The sequence below is a fragment of the Corythoichthys intestinalis genome, chromosome 15 (assembly GCF_030265065.1).
Source record: "Corythoichthys intestinalis isolate RoL2023-P3 chromosome 15, ASM3026506v1, whole genome shotgun sequence".
Taxonomy (NCBI): domain Eukaryota; kingdom Metazoa; phylum Chordata; class Actinopteri; order Syngnathiformes; family Syngnathidae; genus Corythoichthys; species Corythoichthys intestinalis.
In genome coordinates this window covers 48257610-48277500 of record NC_080409.1, presented here as the reverse complement: position 1 = coordinate 48277500, position 19891 = coordinate 48257610, and the positions used below count along the sequence as shown (strand labels likewise).

The window sequence follows — 19891 nt, the reverse complement described above, 5'->3', positions numbered from 1 at the left end:
CTGATTATTATTTTTTTAAACAATGTCATCAGATAGACAAAAACATAAAACGATGTGCAAATGCCTGCATCTTCAAATCATGAAAATAATAACTGGTGCTATAACTGGTTATTATAACTGGTAAATAATAAAATAATCTCGATGGTTCTTGTCTCCATTCCATGTCAGGTAGTCTAGGCACATTGTTTGCAACCTGATTAGCGTCTGGCTAATATTTTTTAGGTCCAACATGAAATTCCAACCTCCTCTTCTTCCTCCCTACTCTTCAAAAACTTGGATCTCCTCCCTTGCGCTCGAGTTATCGTTGCTGTTTGAATCATTGTTTGAAGTTCTTTGTATGGCAGCCATATGTATGGAGCGCTGCCATCTCTGTTCTCGGTGTGACGTATCACTTCTGGGTTCGTCCCCTTTCAGGCTCGAACTTCGGAAACGCGATTATTTTTTCAAATGTACACGCTTTCATGCTTTATTTGTTGGACAATGCTTAATTACTTTAATTGTGACCCTATTTGGCATGTTATGGAATTACTTCACATTTCTGCTTTAACGCCTATTTTCATTCATACCGCTTCTGCGATGTTATACTAAGACGAGACTCGGTAAATGTCTGCGTCATCTCCGTGTCAGTCAACCCGGGAAATTGCTTTCACACATAAGGGCTACCCTTTTAAATCACAGATTTAACAGGTGTTTATGTACTTGTGAAAAGGGCTATAAAGACGGAGATGCTGACGCTTTCGCGCAAATTCTTCAAAGATGGCAGAGCAACAAAAGAGAGAAAATGTATTGTCAGAGGTGATAAAAAAAGAAAAAGGGAGGCTATGAGGATAAAAGGACACTCAAGAATTAAAATGGACTCATTCAAAAATTGGAATTTTCACGCAACGCAGGGAATTTTTCAAATGACCCCCAAAAACTTTCCGTTCGCCCATAAACGCAGGTTTTTAAAAAAAAAAGTTTTTCAAAATGCTGCCTTTCCTACATTTTTTGACCAAATCACTAGGGGCATAAAAGTTGTCTACAGAATTTGGCAAAAACATACAGTTCTCCCAAAATTCGCCCAAAACTTGCCCATTCATTTCTAATGGGATGCCATTGACAGCCATGTAAGTCCAAATTGTTCATTCATTTTCAATGGCTAGAAAACGTAGGTCTTTGTGATTTTTGACCATTTACCATGACAGCCCACTGAAATTCAACTGGCGCCCAAGTAAGTCGATGCCATTGACGGCAATGCACGTCCAAATTTCCCATTGATTTTCAATGGCCGAAAAACCTGTGTGGTTGTGATTTTTGACCAAAAACATACCATTAAAGTATATACTTACCATAAACTTACCGTTCACATTCAACTGGCGCCCAAGTAAGTCGATGCCATTGACAGCCATGCAACTGGTCGTGTCCCGAAATGTCCCCAAATCAAAAGGAAGTGATCTGATAGATCTGTACCTACCGCAGCAAAGCCCCATCATAATTTCTCCAGATATTGCAGTTTCTAATAATAATAATAATAATATAACAAATTGGGTTCTAATGTGGCGGTTGTGTTTTGCATGCTGCTCCTGAACGCACCGTGTGACTGATGAGAGAGCGCGAGAGAGATGCAGCAGAGTTTTTACTTTTTCTTTCCATGTTCTGTAGTTGTTGGCATCGGCTACGGTAAACAGTAGCCGTGTTGTGTTGCAATGATTAAAAACCTGAAGAAGCTGGTGACTTCCTTGCCGGTGTTACAATTATAATAATAACTGGCCCTGCAAGCAGGACTCAACGGGCTCTCCGGAGTCCTGTGTTGATTTCTCCAATTTCTTTTCGGTGATTTTTTTGGGGGTCATTAGGTTTTTTTCCCTTCGAGGAGGAGTCGGTCTCGTAAAAAAGGCCATTTCCTGTTCGCAGCAGGGGGCACCAGGCCTAATGGGTGATATTTCAATGAAGTCGAGTTCAGGCACGTACATATGTACAAATGTGAAAAAGATTGAACGTTGTATGGGGGAGTTATTAGTCATTTTCTGAATTTGGTGTTTTGTCAAAAAAAAATTCCGACTTTGGCACCCCATTGACTTTGGCACGATGAAAAATACATCGTATCTTTTTTCTCCTACAGATGAAGTAGCAGAGTGTGAAGCAACAGCCTTAATGAGTCAAAGCAGTTCTTCACTGCTGTCATCAGCTGAACCAATTTATCCCTAATATATTTCATTGAAAAGTACATAGTATTTTTTTCTCCCACAGAAGTAGTTTTATCCCTAATATATGTCATTGAAAAGCTTCAATGTTCAGAACTTGAGCATGAGCATGTTCAGAACTTCAAATTGGCCATTTTCATTTGCCCTGAAGAAGCCCTAACCCTAAACCCTAACCCTAATCCCCAAATAAACCCGACTTTGGTACTCTGCCCAGGTCAGGCCCGTGAATGAAAACTCACCATTTTGTTAACTTAACATTTCATATGGCTCATGAAGAGTCTCACCAATTTTGAGGAGGATCCAACTAACTGCCTCGGCGCAATGGTCTCAAACGTGCACCCTGGTTTTCGACAAAAATGGCATGTTTTTCAATATTCAATCCAAAATACCCGATTTCCTGTTGGGTTTGGAATATGGGTGCAAGAGACTTTTTGAAGAATTTTTGCCCAAGGTATCGACTCCCCAAATTTCATCGCTCTACGTTGAAAAAACCTAAATGGAGAGGCCTTTTTTAAAAATTCCAGGGGGCGCCACTGAGCCATTTTTTGACATTTTTTCACAACGTTGCCAAATTATCGAAATTTTCACGAATCCGCATGTTTGTGCAAATTTTGGTTAGTTTTTGAGCATGTTAAGACCTCCAACTGGGCCATTTTCCTTCGCCATGGAGAGAGAATAATAAGCAGAACAATTGGGCCTTCACACCATGTGGGTGCTCGGGCCCTAATAATGAGAGTCGTCCTCGAGATCGCAGACATATTCCGGCCAAATTGTCAAGCCAGTTCATTGACATGCACACAACGCTCATATTTTTCTCATTTCCTTCTTAATTTCAATGGTAAGCGTTAGGTTTTTTTTCTTTTTCACCATCTGCACTAACTTTCTTGAGACCCATGTTGTTTTCTCTCACAAGAAAATTCGCCTTGCGTCCGTCTTGCGAGAAAACAATGAAATTGTGACGCTGTCATAAATCGTCGTATTACGAGGATCTTATGTCAAGGTATCATTGTTTTTTGTTTTTTTTTGTCCCTACACAATGCATTCAGATACTTGTGAAACACATTTTCCTCAGTGATCAGAGAATACAGTTGCTCTTGTATCATCATTTGACCTCAATGACCTCACTACTCTTCCACCCCCGTCCCTCTCTTGGGGCAATAGACTCTGAATTGCACCGTTCAGTTGGCAATACTGTGGGGATAGGAGTGGCCCACTATCTAATCCTTGTTACTAAGTTACAGAAAAGCAATATTGAACATCTTCTGTTAAGGTTGCCACAAAATAAAGGAGACTTATCCCGGCAGTGAACTGATCCATGTCTTCCAGGAGAACATGTGGGCCGTGCCGGTGTCGACAAGCCAGGGCTACACCCAGGATACGTCCGACATGGAGCGGCTGAATGCCATTGACTCTAAACTTCTCCTTTTCAAGCCAGTTGTAGACCTCCCAACACTGCGAAGCTCCTGTGCAGCCACAGATGAGGTATGTTTCCAACAGCACCTCGTCTATACAGTACTATAACAGAAATTGTACTCTCATAACCCTTGCAGACAGGATTCAGAGTTTATATGAGGCTACATCATTAAGCTTTAGTACAACCCAGCAGGGTATCGATGGCAACGTCTTGTAAAATTCTTCGCAATTAACCTTTGGGTAGTCTCAGCACTATTTATGTACTGCGTTAGGAAAATTGGCAACGTGCTTGCTGCGGTAACAGTTTTCCATCTGCAATTCAAACACGAATTACTCACATCCAGAGCTTCTTGTGGATTTTCCCCTGAGAAATTTTCATCAGGCTCAGCATCATTCAGTGAGTATAAGTGATGTGTTTTAGACAAACAGGCAAATAAATTAGATTTTCGCACATAGGTTCGTACACAGAGTGAAGAGAAAGAAAATCGAGGCAAAGATAGATAGCCTCTTTTAACAGTTTTTAAAATTTCTCCTAAATGAACAGGAGATGCCTTTGGGGCTGAACCGTGGAATCGTACAAGATGGGGAAAATACGAAGTGTAAACAATAAATTCTTATGTCCCCCTTATCATATCTTTGAGGAGATGACATCAGTTTTTTACAGCAAGGAGAACAGGCACTTTGTGAACAAGCCTGAAAACAGTATCAGAACAGCAATGAATGAATACGTATACAATTAGTCCCCGGGTTACGACGGACCCAAATTACGCGATTTCAACTTTACAAAGCCTGCGTCTCGTCTTTTTTTTTTTTTTTTTTTTTTTTTTTTTTTTTTAAATGTTGACTTTTGTTTTGTGATGCATGCTTTTATTCTGAAGCGTAGAATAGAATAGAATAGAATAGAATAGAATAGAATAGAATAGAATAGAATAGAATGCCTTTATTGTCATTACACAAAGAATTATGAAATTCAAAGCTGCCCAATAGAGTGCACACATACAGTTGTGGTCAAAAGTTTACATACACTTGTGAAGAACATAATGTCATGACTCTCTTTGAGTTTCCAGTTATTTCTACAACTCTGATTTTTCTCTGACAGAGTGATTGGAACAGATACTTCTTTGTCACAAAAAACATTCATGAAGTTTGGTTCTTTTATGACTTTATTATGGGTGAACAGAAAAAAGTGATCAAATCTGCTGGGTCAAAAATATACATACAGCAGCGCTAGTATTTGGTAACATGTCCCTTGGCCATTTTCACTTCAATTAGGCGCTTTTGGTAGCCATCCACAAGCTTCTGGCAAGCTTCTGATTGAATCTTTGACCACTCCTCTTGACAGAATTGGTGCAGTTCAGTTAAATTTGATGGCTTTCTGACATGGACTTGTCTCTTCAGCATTGTCCACAAGTTCTCAATGGGGTTTAAGTCAGGACTTTGGGAAGGCCATTCGAAAACCTTAATTCTAGCCTGATTTAGCTATTCCATTACCACTTTTGATGTGTGTTTGGGGTCATTGTCCTGTTGGAACACCCAACTGCGCCCAAGACCCAATCTTCGGGCTGATGACGTTAGGTTATCTTGAAGAATTTGAAGGTAATCCTCCTTCTTCATTATCCCATTTACTCTCTGTAAAGCACCAGTTCCATTGGCAGCAAAACAGCCCCACAGCATAATACTACCACCACCGTGCTTGACGGTAGGCATGGTGTACTTGGGGTTAAAGGCCTCACCTTTTCTCCTCCAAACATATTGCTGGGCATTGTGGCCAAACTGCTCGATTTTTGTTTCGTCTGACCACAGAACTTCCCTCCAGAAGGTCTTATCTTTGTCCATGTGATCAGCAGCAAACTTCAGTCGAGCCTTAAGGTGCCGCTTTTGGAGCAAGGGCTTCCTTCTTGCACGGCAGCCTCTCAGTCCGTGGAGATGCTAAACACGTTTGACTGTGGACACTGACACCTGTGTTCCAGCAGCTTCTAATTCTTGGTAGATCTGCTTTTTGATGATTCTCGGTTGAATCTTCACCCTCCTGCCAATTTTCTCTCAGCAGCAGGTGATAGCTTGCGTTTTCTTCCTGATCGTGGCAGTGACAAAACAGTGCCATGCACTTTATACTTACAAACAATTGTTTGCACTGTTGCTCTTGGGACCTGCAGCTGCTTTGAAATGGCTCCAAGTGACTTTCCTGACTTGTTCAAGTCAATGATTCGCTTTTTCAGATCCATGCTGAGCTCCTTTGACTTTTCCATTGTAGCGCTTGTGGGCGTTTGCATCCAATGAGCCCTATTTAAATGGCCTCAGAGAAGTCAAAATTGCTAATTCGTGTTGCTGTATGTATATTTTTGACCCAGCAGATTTGATCACTTTTTCTGTTAACCCATAATAAAGTCATAAAAGAACCAAACTTCATGAATGTTTTTTGTGACAAAGAAGTATCTGTTCCAATCACTCTATCGGAGAAAAATCAGAGTTGTAGAAATAACTGGAAACTCAAGAGAGCCATGACATTAGGTTCCTCACAAGTGTATGTAAACTTTTGACCACAACTGTACATCAGTGATATTGCACTATGATCTGAGTCACAAGTAAGTCCCAAGTCTTACCTGTTGCGGGCAAGTCGAGTAGAGTAGAGTAGAGTCACGCGGTTATGTCGAGTCAAGTCGAGTCGAGCCGAGTTACATGGTTGTAAAGACGAGTCGTATCAAGGCGAGTCACAGGTTATTCAAGGCCTGCATTATTGTTCCTAAGCCCACCCACAAAGCACTCAGATTTATCTTGGAGGGAAACCTTACTGCCAGTTACAGGCAGGGGTGAAAGTGGCTAGAATTTCTTGCCGGAACTCCCCAACGAGAAGGTCGCCACAGAGCCAGAAATTTAATTAATTAATTAATCAATTAATTAATTCATCTTCATTTTTGGGGGGGGGGGTCAAACCTCCTAAAACTACTGACATGCAAAGAAAACTGTTTTGGCACAGTTATTTCTATAACATATACAAAAACTGATTTTCATTCAAAATTGTATTTTTTCAACGATTTGCAAACTAAACTTAACAAAAACAGCAACAACCCCAACCTCCATCTTCTAATTTTTATTTTCCCTAATTTCTTCACATACTAAATGCCAAATCTATATTTGAACTAGTTAAGAACATAGGATGTATATTAAGATTGAAGTTAATGTAAACATTTACTTTTGCTTTCTTTCTTTTTTAAATAATAAAGATATAAGTAGCATAATTCAAGTTCAGTACAAATAACTTACATCATGCAGAGTGAAATGGAATATATTTTGAAGATCGCGCATTGACTTTTTTAAATCATAAGGAAATGAATAAGTAGCCTAACATAAATGAACAAATAAAAGTCCAAAGTGTACATTGACAGCTAAGATGTTCAGAACCTCCCCATCAGAGCAAATAAAACTAAATATGATAAGCCTCCTCCACTCTTTCCTTGCTCTTAAAGATTTGATCCATTTTCTGATGTATCGCCCTTTTTTGTCGCATCAATTAAACTTTTTAAAACATTTTTATTTTTTTTCGCTGTTCCAGAAAACATGCACATTTGAACCAATCAGAGCTAACTGTCTCTGCTGATCACATGTCAGTATGCCAGCCAACTGAACGGATAAATGAGTCCAGGCGTTTTGCTTTGCTGCGTGCATTGGCATATTGACGTGACTCATCATCGCCAGATTCGGATAACTGCAGCAGCTTGGGAAACCTCCTTGCCGTCCGTGGAATAAAGTAAATAATAAATATAGGTGTAAACGGATTATGCTACACAAGCCCTTTATTATGCTTGTTGTTAACACTTTTATATGTAAATCTGATGTTAGTAGGCAGATTGTTTTCTTCTTGGAGATGAAATGCATGTCTAGCAGCTTAGCATTTTTTTTTTTACATAGCGTTTTGATATTTGCCATCATATTTTTGGAATCAAAGCACCATGTACAGCATTCAGGCCCTGAATCTTATACCGGAACTGCGTTCCTGCCCTGAATCTTATACCGGAACTGCGTTCCTGACCGTTCTGGCCCACTTTCACCCCTGGTTACAGGTTAGTCAAGGCCTTCACCATTGTTCCCCAGCCCACCCACAAAGCACTCAGGTCTATATTTGAGGGAAACATACTGTCAATGTAAGTCAATGTAAAAAAAACAACAACTATGCAGTATAGTCTGTAGGGAATAAACTAGAGCTGTCCCGACTAGTTGACATTGTCGACGTCATCGATGACGTAAATCCGTCGACGAGCACAACATCCCGTCGACGGCTAATGAAGGGTTAAAAAAATATATGCGTGGAAAGTTCAGAATGTCGCACGCTTGGTATGCAAGCGGGGAAAGCGGCACAAAGCCAAAAAAGCGCACCAGAGTCCAAAACATTGACTTATTTTTAAAGAAACAAAGGAGGGTACACTGTTGTGTCCTGTCTCTTCAATGCCAAGCTTGGCTGCACGTCGGCCGTGAATGATTACGACAGGACATTGTAAGTCCGTCTAACTAACTAATGACATGTTTTATTGAAGTTGCTAAGCCTGTCGCGATATGCAATAAGTCCATTTATCGCGTGGTAAATAAAAATGAGGGCGGTCATTTTCACGGTTGCGTTTTATCGCTGCGCGCGCGTGCGTATGTACATTTGTGCATGCGTGCTGATGGTTTTCTCTCATCAACACGCTGTAGAATTAAAGTTCAGACATACAAAATAAGAAAAAACATCTATATTAAACACTATATACGTTAGCATTGCTACTTTGAGGTGAATGGGGAAAAAAGACGACCTACTTTAGCCGGCTATAAAACAGGAAGCCTTCTCCAAAACTTGCAGTTAAAAGGTGACACTTCAAACATGAAAACTCGCTGGTTAACAGCATTTGCAAAAGGGAAAAAAAATCTATTACTGACAACACATGCAGTGACAAAAAGTGCTTTTTTGCGGAGTGTAAAGCTTAAATTAGCGGTTTAGCGAACGTACTTCCGGTGAACATTTCAAAATAAAAGCATGTAATGTTCGTCATATTCGTAAATAACGATTTCTGGCGTTTATCCCACATACTTCAGATTCTACACTAAGAATACCTTTAAAATGACACCCTTTATGAAAATTCTGATTGGCAATGAATAATTATTATAATACTATTATAATTAGTACTACAGTATACTATAATATTAATGCTAGGTATTTTTTTAAGAATTGTTTTGAATCATTTTGGAAAGGTGAAGTCAGTGTTCTGAATGGTGAAGTCAGTGTTCTGAATCTGTTTACATTCCATTCTTTTGCACAAGTTAATTCTATAAGCATTTGAACTCATTGTTTATTTGTGATTTATAATTGTTATTTATCTGTTTATTTGTACTTTAATCAAGAATTTAAGTGTTCCAAAATGTTGTTGTGAATTGACAAGCGTAAAAAAAAATTTCATTGCTAAATTAGTAAAAATAAAAAATAAAATTTTTTAAATTATAAGATTAGTCGACTAATCGTAAAAATAGTCGGCTGACTAATCGGGAGAAAATTAGTCGTTTGGGACAGCCCTAGAATAAACCAGCATTAAGGTGTTCCAAGCGGATAACTGGAAGTTGGGAACCAAATCATTACAAGTTTTTCGAGTTAGCTTGTCAAATCTTGAGTTATTGTCAAGTCAAGTCGAGTCGAGTCTCGAGTTATTGCCTCACAAGTCGAGTCGAAGTTCGCACCCTTCCAGCTCAAGCGTGTCAAATCCAAGTCTTGTGTTTATTCTCTTCAAGTTGGAGTCCAGTTGCGAGTCATCAAATTTACGACTCGAGTCAACTCGAGTCAAAAGTCCCTTTGACTCGAGTCCAATTGTCTGGTATTCACCTTTTTTAAAAATACACCCAATGACATATGCATTTTTTAAACATACCCATCATCATTCATTCTTGGAAAAAATGCTTCCCCAAATCTCGCAAGCATATGGAAATGACCAAATTCAAATGCTCTTGCTGGGAGATGTTTTGGAAGTCTATATCTAACCTCAGATGCTCTCAACAGTATGTGAAAAACATGCTCTAAAAGGTTGAGATCAGGCCACTGACTAAAAGGTTTTCACCTTTTCAAATATGTCATCATTGCATTGGTATGGATTATTTCAGGACCAGCAGATGAGTTTAAAAAAATATTTAATTTTGTAATGAAAGTCATTGAATTAAAAAAAAAAAAAACATTAGAAACAATTGTAATTGAGATAAGTAACAGGTATTCAGCAACACGTCATATGTCATCAATTAAGAAGAGGAATCTGTTAAAAATACTTTAGACCAGAGATGGACTCTGAGGGGGACAACCTTGCCCCTGTGATGGCATGCTGCATGTTTTGACTATTCCACCATATATGACTGCGAATGACCCTTAACCTTGTCAATCTTGATCTTCTGAAATAATCTTACCATGAGCAGCTGTTGTATATCCCACAATGCAAAGCACAGGAAAGATGATAAGTAGTCTGTAATAAGAGAATAAGTGGATCCCAGCATGACATGCCCTGTCATGACTTTTCCAGTGTGTTTTACTACAAACAAGCCCCAACCAAATTTGTTCTGACCTTCCTAAATAATCCTATTACGACCAGCTGTAGTACGTTTTGCAAAGGAAAGACAATAGGTAGTACTACAAAGTACTCCTCCAACCAGCACTGTGTGTCTATTTTCCTAAAGATTTGTGTATGTTTCCGAGGTACTTCCGCTTTTTTTCCTTATTTTTGCAAGCAATGTCCCGTTTTAGAATGTCTCCATTCAAAACAATGGTGGAGCTGGAGTAACATTTCTCATCAAATCCCTTTAAAACGACAATTTGGAAATACCGCACCCATATGCCATCATCACGTCAGGGGAGGACAACATGTTCAGGAAGGCAGATGTGGAACCAAGCTCGTGCCACCACAAAGACAGGGTGTTTTTGTAGCCATGTTGCCACTGTGTTATGGAAGGTACAGTGGGGCACATAAGTATTTAGCCAACCACGAATTGTGCAAGTTCTCCCACTTGAAAATATTAGAGAGGCCTGTAATTGTCAACATGGGCAAACTTCAACCATGAGAGACAGATTGTGGGAAAAAAAAACAGAAAATCACATTGTTTGATTTTTAAAGAATTTATTTGCAAATCATGGTGGAAAATAAGTATTTGGTCAATACCAAAAGTTCATCTCTATACTTTGTTATTTACCCTTTGTTGCCAATAATGGAGGCCAAACGTTTTCTGTAACTCTTCACAAGCTTTTCACACACTGTTGCTGGTATTTTGACCCATTCCTCCATGCAGATCTCCTCTAGAGCAGTGATGTTTTGGGGCTGTCGTTGGGCAACACAGACTTTCAACTCCCTCCACAGATTTTCTATGGGGTTGAGATCTGGAGACTGGCTAGGCCACTCCAAGACCTTGAAATGGTTCTTACGACACCACTCCTTAGTTGCCCTGGCTGTGTGTTTGGGATCATTGTCATGCTGAAAGACCCAGCCACGTCTCATCTTCAATGCCCTTGCTGATGGAAGGAGATTTTGACTCAAAATCTCTCGATACATGGCCCCATTCATTCTTTCCTTTACACAGATCAGTCGTCCTTGTCCCTTTGCAGAAAAACAGCCCCATAGCATGATGTTTCCACCCCCATGCTTCACAGTGGGTATGGTGTTCTTCGGATGCAATTGAGTATTCTTTCTCCTCCAAACACAAGAACCTGTGTTTCTACCAAAAAGTTCTTTTTTGGTTTCATCTGACCATAACACATTCTCCCAGTCCTCTTCTGGATCATCCAAATGCTCTCTAGCGAACTGCAGACGGGCCTGGATGTGTACTTTCTTCAGCTGGGGGACACGTCTGGCAGTGCAGGATTTGAGTCCCTGGCGGCGCATTGTGTTACTGATAGCAGGTAGCCTTTGTTACTGTGGTCTAAGCTCTCTGTAGGTCATTCACTAGGTCCCCCCCGTGTGGTTCTGGGATTTTTGCTCCCCGTTATCATTTTGACGCCACGGGGTGAGGAGGGAGTTGAAAGTCCGTGTTGCCCAACGACAGCCCAAAAACATCACTGCTCTAGAGGAGATCTGCATGGAGGAATGGGCCAAAATACCAGCAACAGTGTGTGAAAAGCTTGTGAAGAGTTACAGAAAATGTTTGGCCTCCGTTATTGCCAACAAAGGGTACATAACAAAGTACGGAGATGAACTTTTGGTATTGACCAAATACTTATTTTCCACCATGATTTGCAAATAAATTCTTTAAAAATCAAACAATGTGATTTTCTGTTTTTTTTTTTTCCACATTCTGTCTCTCATGGTTGAGGTTTACCCATGTTAACGATTACAGGCCTCTCTAATATTTTCAAGTGGGAGAACTTGCACAATTAGTGGTTGACTAAATACTTATTTGCCCTATTGTTTGTCTGCATTTTCATGTGTCCGGTGTTTAAAAAAATACTTAAGCTAAAATCTTGCATATGAAGCAACTTGTTGCCTTTGATATTGTAATTACGATGATGATTTTAACTACGATGATCTTTAATATTATTTACTACAACTAGTGTATCTGCTGCTAGCCTGTTGCTAATCAGTACATGTAGATGGCACAGTTACGTCATCGCATGAAAGCAAGTGTTACAAGTTTTTTGTTCGTTTGTTCACTGGAGGAAAACGTTAGGCCAGGAAAGATAAGTAATGAACCTCACGTACTGTACGTTGATGGACATATATCGAGACTACAGTGCTGGCCAAAAGTATTGGCACCCCTGCAATTCTGTCATATAATGCTCAATTTCTTCCAGAAAATGCAATTACAAACACTTTGGTAGTTATATCTTCATGTATTTTGCTTGCAATGAAAAAACACAAAAGAGAATGGATTTTTGGTAACACTTTATCATAACTATCCGTTTTACTAGTTAATAGATCATTAGTAAACTGTTGATAAATGATTTATTGTTGATTTGTGAAGTATTTGTTAAAAGTTTGTTAAGCATTTACGGGGTGTTCTTAACCTGAAACACAGTTTGTGTAGAAACGTTTCAAGTTTTTGTGTGTAATGTTTGGCATTTCTATCTTTTCAGGTTAAGAAATGCTGTTCACTTCAAAAGAAAAGGCATTTTGATAAGGCATTTTGCAGGCAGCGCTCATGTTGCACATTTATGAAAAACTGCCATGCAACCAACAAATATTTGTACATTTCTTTGTATATTTAACCATTCAAACTTATGACCTTCAACATAAAGTGTATATAGTTTTATTAAGATCCATCAACTAGCATGGGCATTTAGAATGGGGTCAACCATATTGGAACACCTTGTAAATGCTTAACAAACTGTTAACAAATACTTCACAAATCAACAATAAATCATCTATCAACAGTTTACTAATGATCTATTAACTAGTAAAAGGGATAGTTATTATAAAGTGTTACTGGATTTAAAAAAAAAATCATTATCATTTTACACAAAACTCCAAAAATTGGTCGAACAAAAGTATTGGCACCCTTTGAAAAATCATGTGATGCTTCACTAATTTGTGTAATTAACAGCACCTGACTTACCTGTGGCACATCACAGGTGTCGCAAATAACTAAATCACACTTGCAGCCAGTTAAAATGGATTAAATTTGACTCAACCTCTGTCCTGTAAATAAAAATTAGGAGATGGAAGTTGGGGTTATTGCTGTTTTTGTTACATTTTATTTTGCAAATCATTGAAAAAAATACTATTTTGAATAAAAATCCGTTTTTCTATGTGTTATAGAAACAACTGTGCTAAAACAGTTTTCTTTTGCATTTCAGTAGTTTAAGAAGTTTGACCCCCGCCCTCAAAAAAACAAACAAACAAACAAATAATAATGAAAGAAAATAAATAAATACAATTTCTGGCTCCCTGGCGACCTTCATGTCGGGAGTTCCGGCATGAAATTCTAGCCACTTTCACCCCTGCATTAAGGCTATTTCAAAGATGATGATCATCATTTAAACATGGCGTCTTTCATCTTTCAAGTTAGTATAGTGCATATGTATGTGTCTATTACTAGGACAAACGCACAGATGCAGATGTTATGTTTGGTCATGATCCCAAAAGTGAGCTCAGGGTTGTCTTAGGATAGTTTCTCTGCATTTTCACCACAAGGTAACCTCATCCTTTTTTAACAACAACAACAACAACAAAAATCCCTTGAGAAAAACACGCTTTGTACAGCCAGACAATGTTGCCTCGTACTTTAGTTCACCAGCAATTCATACATTTTCAATAATTGAAGCCAAATGCCAGAATGTGCTATATGTCTGTCCCAAAAAGTAGAATTTTTGGCTTTATTTTATCAGTATCAAACCCTCTTAAGTGGAAATGATGAACTGTTAAAGATCAGGCCTGGTATGTGGTTGGTTAAGCCAAATGATCTGTATGCGATTGTAATGATGTATTCTGTAAAAAGTGACAAATTTTAGTGTCAAGGTGAGGAGGTCACCTCACTTGTTCAGCTAAATGCATGTACTTTGGGAAAAATAACTTCTCCTCCATCTTGTAGCCAGCAAGACCAAAGCTGCTAATTAAAATCGTCTTGAGTGTTTTAAGACAATCCAGTCCTTGTTGAGTCCCGTGACATGAACGAGCCTTTGGCTAATAGTTCCCCAAAAAACGTGCTATTACTGGCCAGCTGGATGTGTTACTTTGAATGACCCACTTTCTCTCCTTCCCTTTAATCTTGCGTGATCCAAGAGGTTTCGGGAAAGTCAAATTCTCTATCATCCATCTCTCATCTGCTCTGTATTAGCACTGACATGGTCAATGCAGGTATTATTGTACTTTTTTCTCGTTTTTAATAAATTCAACAAGGATACAATATGCTGCGATAAGATTTAGCGAGCATCCAACGTGTTAAAAGCACGCAATTACTTTAAAATAATGTATGATAACATGGTGCCTAACACATGGAGTCACCACCTGCAAGCCTGTATTACAAGAGCTCTATTTTTGTAAGTGGCACAGCTGTGCTTGAATGTTAAAAGTAGTGCATTAAGAGTTTTATGTCATTGCAAAGCTTGCTGAACCGGTTTGGGGATTTGGTAGACTGCTTTGCGCCAAGCCAGGCAAACTTTGTGATGCATAAATGAATAGCCAGATTTATACCATTTCATTACCATCAATCCACTTTTAAATTTTTTTTTTTTTTTACTATTACAGCTGTCCTGTTCAGCTGTTTGACACGGAGAATGGAAGTCTAAGTGTCCGGTTGGTCTGAACAGTTTTGATGTTTCACATTGAGAGTATGACATACTCCCATTGTTATTATTCAACATACCTTGTTTATCAAGAAAGGGGGGACAGAAGAAAAGAAAAACACAAAAAACAACAAGAAATACATTGAACACCTACACTAACTATAAATATGTTGGTGCTATCGTCAGCTAGATGTATATTCATTTGAGACCATGTTGGGGGCCTGTTGTCCAGGGAAAGAAGGGAGGGGGAGTCTATAAGAGAAGTGATTGGGAGGGGTGGAGTGTACACAAATCAGCTCTGTGATCTAGAAACTAATAATTTTGTGAATCCCTTGTGAGTGTAAGCCTGGTGGCAACCGACCTTACACTGCCCCATCGCCAATCCCGGCACCGAAGCCCCCCACCTGAGAGCGCCCAATCACATCCAGCCATGCGCGAGCATCATTTAAACATGCGACAGCCATGCAGATGAGCGGAGATGCGCTAGCCCAGGGACACGGCCCCCACCCAGCCAGCCTGGGGGGGAGGGCAGTTGTGGGGGCCAGCGCAGCCCAGCAAAGGGGCCATCGTCACCCCCCAGGTATCCAGGGTGGTCCCCCGGGCCACCTGCGCCCCCATCAACTGGCCTTCAGGGATGGGAAGAGGGGACGCAGCACCACGTCCACTCCCCCCCCGTCCGCCCACCCACCTGGCCCACAAGCCACAGCAGCAGCCCCCCAACCGGCACGGCACACCACGGGCCCCTCGACAAGCCCAGGATAGGGCAGGGTCCTCCGCCGGAGCAGGCGACACCCAGCCGACACACAAGCGTCCAGACAGCGACGGAGCGCAGGGCGTATACCCAGGCAGAGAAGGGAAGGCGGAAGCAGGAGCCGAGGAGCTGCTGCGGGGCGACGCGAGATCGGAGCCCCGACCTCCCTCCACTCCCGCAGCTGTCAGCCCAGGCAGAGGGGAGGCCACACCCCGGAGGCCACGCCATAGAGAAAAAGTGTGCGACCCACCTACCACCCTATTACTGTGGCTGCCAGGTCCCAGGCTGGCAGCCATTACCCAGCACCGTGATGGGATTGTCTGGGGAGGGCTCGGCTTGGGGCAGTGGGACCGCTGCATGGAATTTCCATGGACCATGGAGGGTCCATGGAGGGTCTAAGGATGGGGGATGCCCAGGACTTGAACTTTATTTATTCATCTTTGTTGCTTCATTTACTGTTTCTGATTGTGTATCATATTGCCTCTGCAAAGCCCTTTGAGTCAACCTTGTTGTGATTTAGGGCTATACAAAGAGAATAGAATTGAATTGAATTGAATTTCTACCCAGCCGTGCATTAAAAAAGGTGCGGGAATGGCGTGGCCTGGGTGAGGGTTAGGAGTTCGGGGTTAGGGTTAGGTTCCACAAAGGGAACAAGGCTTTCTCTTTCATTGGATGGAGGAGGTAACCGTGATGTCACCCCCCCTTCCCGCCCGCCGACATGTCCCATCCATCCCACAACCTTGGTGTGTGATGCATTAAAATCAAGCGGGAGCCGGGCCGGAACTGTATGGCCCCATCCCGACTCTCCCCGGAGGAATGAATAAGTATGTAGGTACCAGGGTGAAAGATATTTACAGTGCAAAGTGAGGAATGCGTGAATTAAGAGGCAGGCTCCCGCAGGCTTGGCCCCGTCCGCCAGAACCACCGGCCGCAGGGCGGGAGAAGCGTCAGAACCCCGAACAACCTCCGCCTCAGACCAACCCCGGCGCCCCCGCATCCGCTCACCCCTCACCCTGCCGCCGAGCACCCATCCCGTACCCCGAACGGGCGCTACGCCAAGCGCCGGAGACCAGATTGCATGGCTCATCGGTGATTTTCATGCGTGCATATGTTGTTTTTTATTGGCATGCTAGGACGGGCCCATTGACTCGCGTTAGCTTAGCCACTTCGGAGCCCTGAAACGAATAAATAAATAACTGCACAGAATTTAATGAAATCAACTCTGCCGGCTAATTAAACCCCCGCTAACTCAAAGATTAAGCCTCGCGTCAAAAATTCTGAACTTCCCCTTTAAAGTTTACCCAAAATTTATACTCATCTATTCAAAGTACTCAATAAAGGCAGCATATATTGCCAATGTCATCAGTATTATCAACATCAATTAACCTGTTGCCTTAATCTTTTTGCACTTTGTTGATGTAATAGCTTCCTGTTCTGTAATTATCATGTTTAAATCAAGTCTGGCAAAGCAGAAAACAGAACTTTTGCCAGGGTGAGCCCAGCTTATTAGGTCTTGTATTCACCAAGACTCTGGCAAAGCATTTCGTCAGCCCCCCATCAGAATATAATTACAAGGCTGTTTGAGGTTAGGAAGGAGGACCAGCTCCAGAAAGGGAACAAGGCTTTCTCTTTCATTGGGAGATATTAAGACACTTGGAAAGGCTTACGAGGTCTTCTGTGCCACTCATTTTGCACCAAAAGTTTTGATTACAGTCTTTTGAGGTCGGTCAGTGTATGGCTGTGTCTAGAAATGAATGGGAAGTCTCAAGTCATGAATATTTTTTGTTGTGTGTCCTGTAAAACATTTCATTTATTCATTTGTATTTTGAAATTGCTGTGCATTCATCTCAGTAAAATTATGTTTATGGCTTGTTTGATTTATTTACAATCAAGGCCTTAGTACCTTCCCTTCTGAAGCTGAGCAAGAAAAGGTCATAAATATATTTGCTATTTTCAAATGTGAAGCTCCAATGAAAATGAAAGCTACAATGGCGTTTCTTAGTTCAGTGTTAGTGGATTTTTCGCAGGTGTGAATTATGATTGGCTTAGTCTCCAGCATCGCTTTCAACCCTAGTGAGGATAAAGGGTACAGAGAATGTAAGGATGGCTTTTAGTTTCAATCAGTTTAGGGACCTTTGATTTCATTAAATTGGTGTTTCGTTACAAGGTCACCAGCTGTTTGTTTATTGTTGGTTAGCTGTTTTCTGAAGTCAAGAAATGAGGTCAGATCATGCGGTTGCTCATAAGCACTTACGTTTTCAACCACAGCCAATTTGAAGCAAGATTTTGTCATGAATACACCTTTCGGCCAAAATAACGTGGTCAACTATATTTGGTTCATCACGTAATCAAGTAATACCATGCCCGAAACATTTTTGTTAGATCTTCATCTTTCACATCACTATGTATGAGTTTGTGGTGTAAATCTAACCAGGACTCGCCATGTGGTGGGGACATGAAGCATATCCATGCTGACTTTGGGCAAGTGTAGGTAGGAAGCCGTTATAACTTTAAAGAGCATACGACAGGAGAAAAAAAGTCTTAAATAGCATTATTATGTGAATTAGAATCATATTTTGAAACGATTCGACATTATACAACAATTTAGCAAAGTGCAGATGACGAGGAATTAGTCTCTTAATCTGCCGGTTAGCCACGCCTACCATTATAGACCCTACTCACGTGACGTCACAACCACGCCTCCGCACCATATTGTCCGTCTACTCGTTGTGTTGACGCATTACCGCTACGTAAATTCCTCCTATTATGGCGTGTATTCTTATTATTAACATTAATAATCAAAACGGTGAAGGCGTGTGTGGCGGTTGGTTGCAATAACAGAGAAGATAGACAGAGAGACTTGAAGTTCTACCGTATTCTGAGAGACCCGGAGAGGAGAGCGAGATGGACTGCTGCAATTCGACGAGAAAACTGGGCTCCAAACGATTACCACGGATTATGTAGTAGTCATTTTATATCTGGTAAGATTCCTACCATTAAATTAAAACGTTAATATTTCCGGTTTTCCGTGGTTTATCGGTGCTAAATAAAAACTGGGAGAGAGGTTGAAATCCGTGCTTTCGAGTAATGTTGACGGCAGCGTGAAATGGTTAATTTTTTTAATGGTGCTTTAAAGCAGTGGTTTTCAACCAGTGTGCCGTGAGAGATCGTCATGTGTGCCGCGAAAGATTATACAATATCGCTTTAAAAAAAAAAAAAAAAAAAAAAAACATTTTGATTTAAAATAATAATATTATTTGGGTGGCTCCCAGCAGTATTTTGAAGGACACTCAGTGTAACAGCTGTCAAGTTTTCCCGCAATATTCAGCAATAGGCGGAGCTGTTGTCTCGCTAAAGTTAACTGAATTTTTACATGATGTGCAAATTATTAACTTTATGTGTGCATTATTTTTGTTTTCCTGTTGTGATTGTACAATTCTTGGTAGTATATTTTTAATAATAATGTGTTTAGATGTTAAATTAGAATGGTGAAATTCATAAGTTTAATTTCAGTGAGCGCACGTCCAATCCAGTTGCTTCCAGTTTTCCGCTAAGGAAGTCCAATGCAGCAACAGTGTAGCATAAGCAAAACAAAATGTGAAGCATAAGCAACTCGACCTTGGCCAAGTTGCTGAAAGTAAGCTATAAATACAGTTGTATGAAAAAGTAATCTGAACCTTTTGGAATTTCTCTCATTTCTGCATAAGATCACCATCAAATGTGATCTGATCTTTGTCAAAATCACACAGATGAAAATACAGTGTCTGCTTTAACTAAAACCACCCAAACATTTATAGGTTTTCATATTTTAAATAGGATAGCATGCAAACAATGACAGAAGGGGGAAAATAAGTAAGTGAAGCCTCTCCCTAAGGAAACTTAAAGAGCAAAGTCAAAGTCACGTGTGTGCCCAATCACTGATGAGTGGTTTAAGACTGCCCTGCCCACTATAAAACACACACCTGGTAAGAAATGTTTTGATGAGAAGCATCGTCTGATGTGCATTATGGTTAAGTCAAAAGAGCTGTCTGAAGACCTGATCAAGGATTGTTGATTTGTATAGAGCTGGGAAAGGATACAAAACCATCTCTAAAACACAAGATGTTCATCAATATCAATATCTCTGTGCACACATCAACTATATATAAAATTATGGCCAAGAATGTTGTTCATGGGAGGACTCCACGGAGGAAGCCACTGCTGTCTAAAAAAACCCCATCGTTGCTCTTTTAATGTTCGCAAAAAGGCACTTGGACATTCCGTAGAAGTTTTGGCAAAATATTTTGTTGACTGATGAAACCAAAGTTGAATTTTGGGAGTAACACATAACAT

At 40.5% G+C, this 19891-nt stretch overlaps 1 protein-coding gene across 1 annotated transcript in view; it reads left to right on the top strand.

Annotated features, from left to right (window-relative positions):
• fsip1 (fibrous sheath interacting protein 1) overlaps nucleotides 1–19891 on the top strand; it is a 102710-nt gene that overhangs the window by 15489 nt on the left and 67330 nt on the right. Inside the window, exon 8 of the mRNA XM_057859650.1 lies at nucleotides 3510–3665. Coding sequence (XP_057715633.1) covers nucleotides 3510–3665 — 156 coding nt within the window. The remainder of the gene's footprint in view (nucleotides 1–3509; nucleotides 3666–19891) is intronic.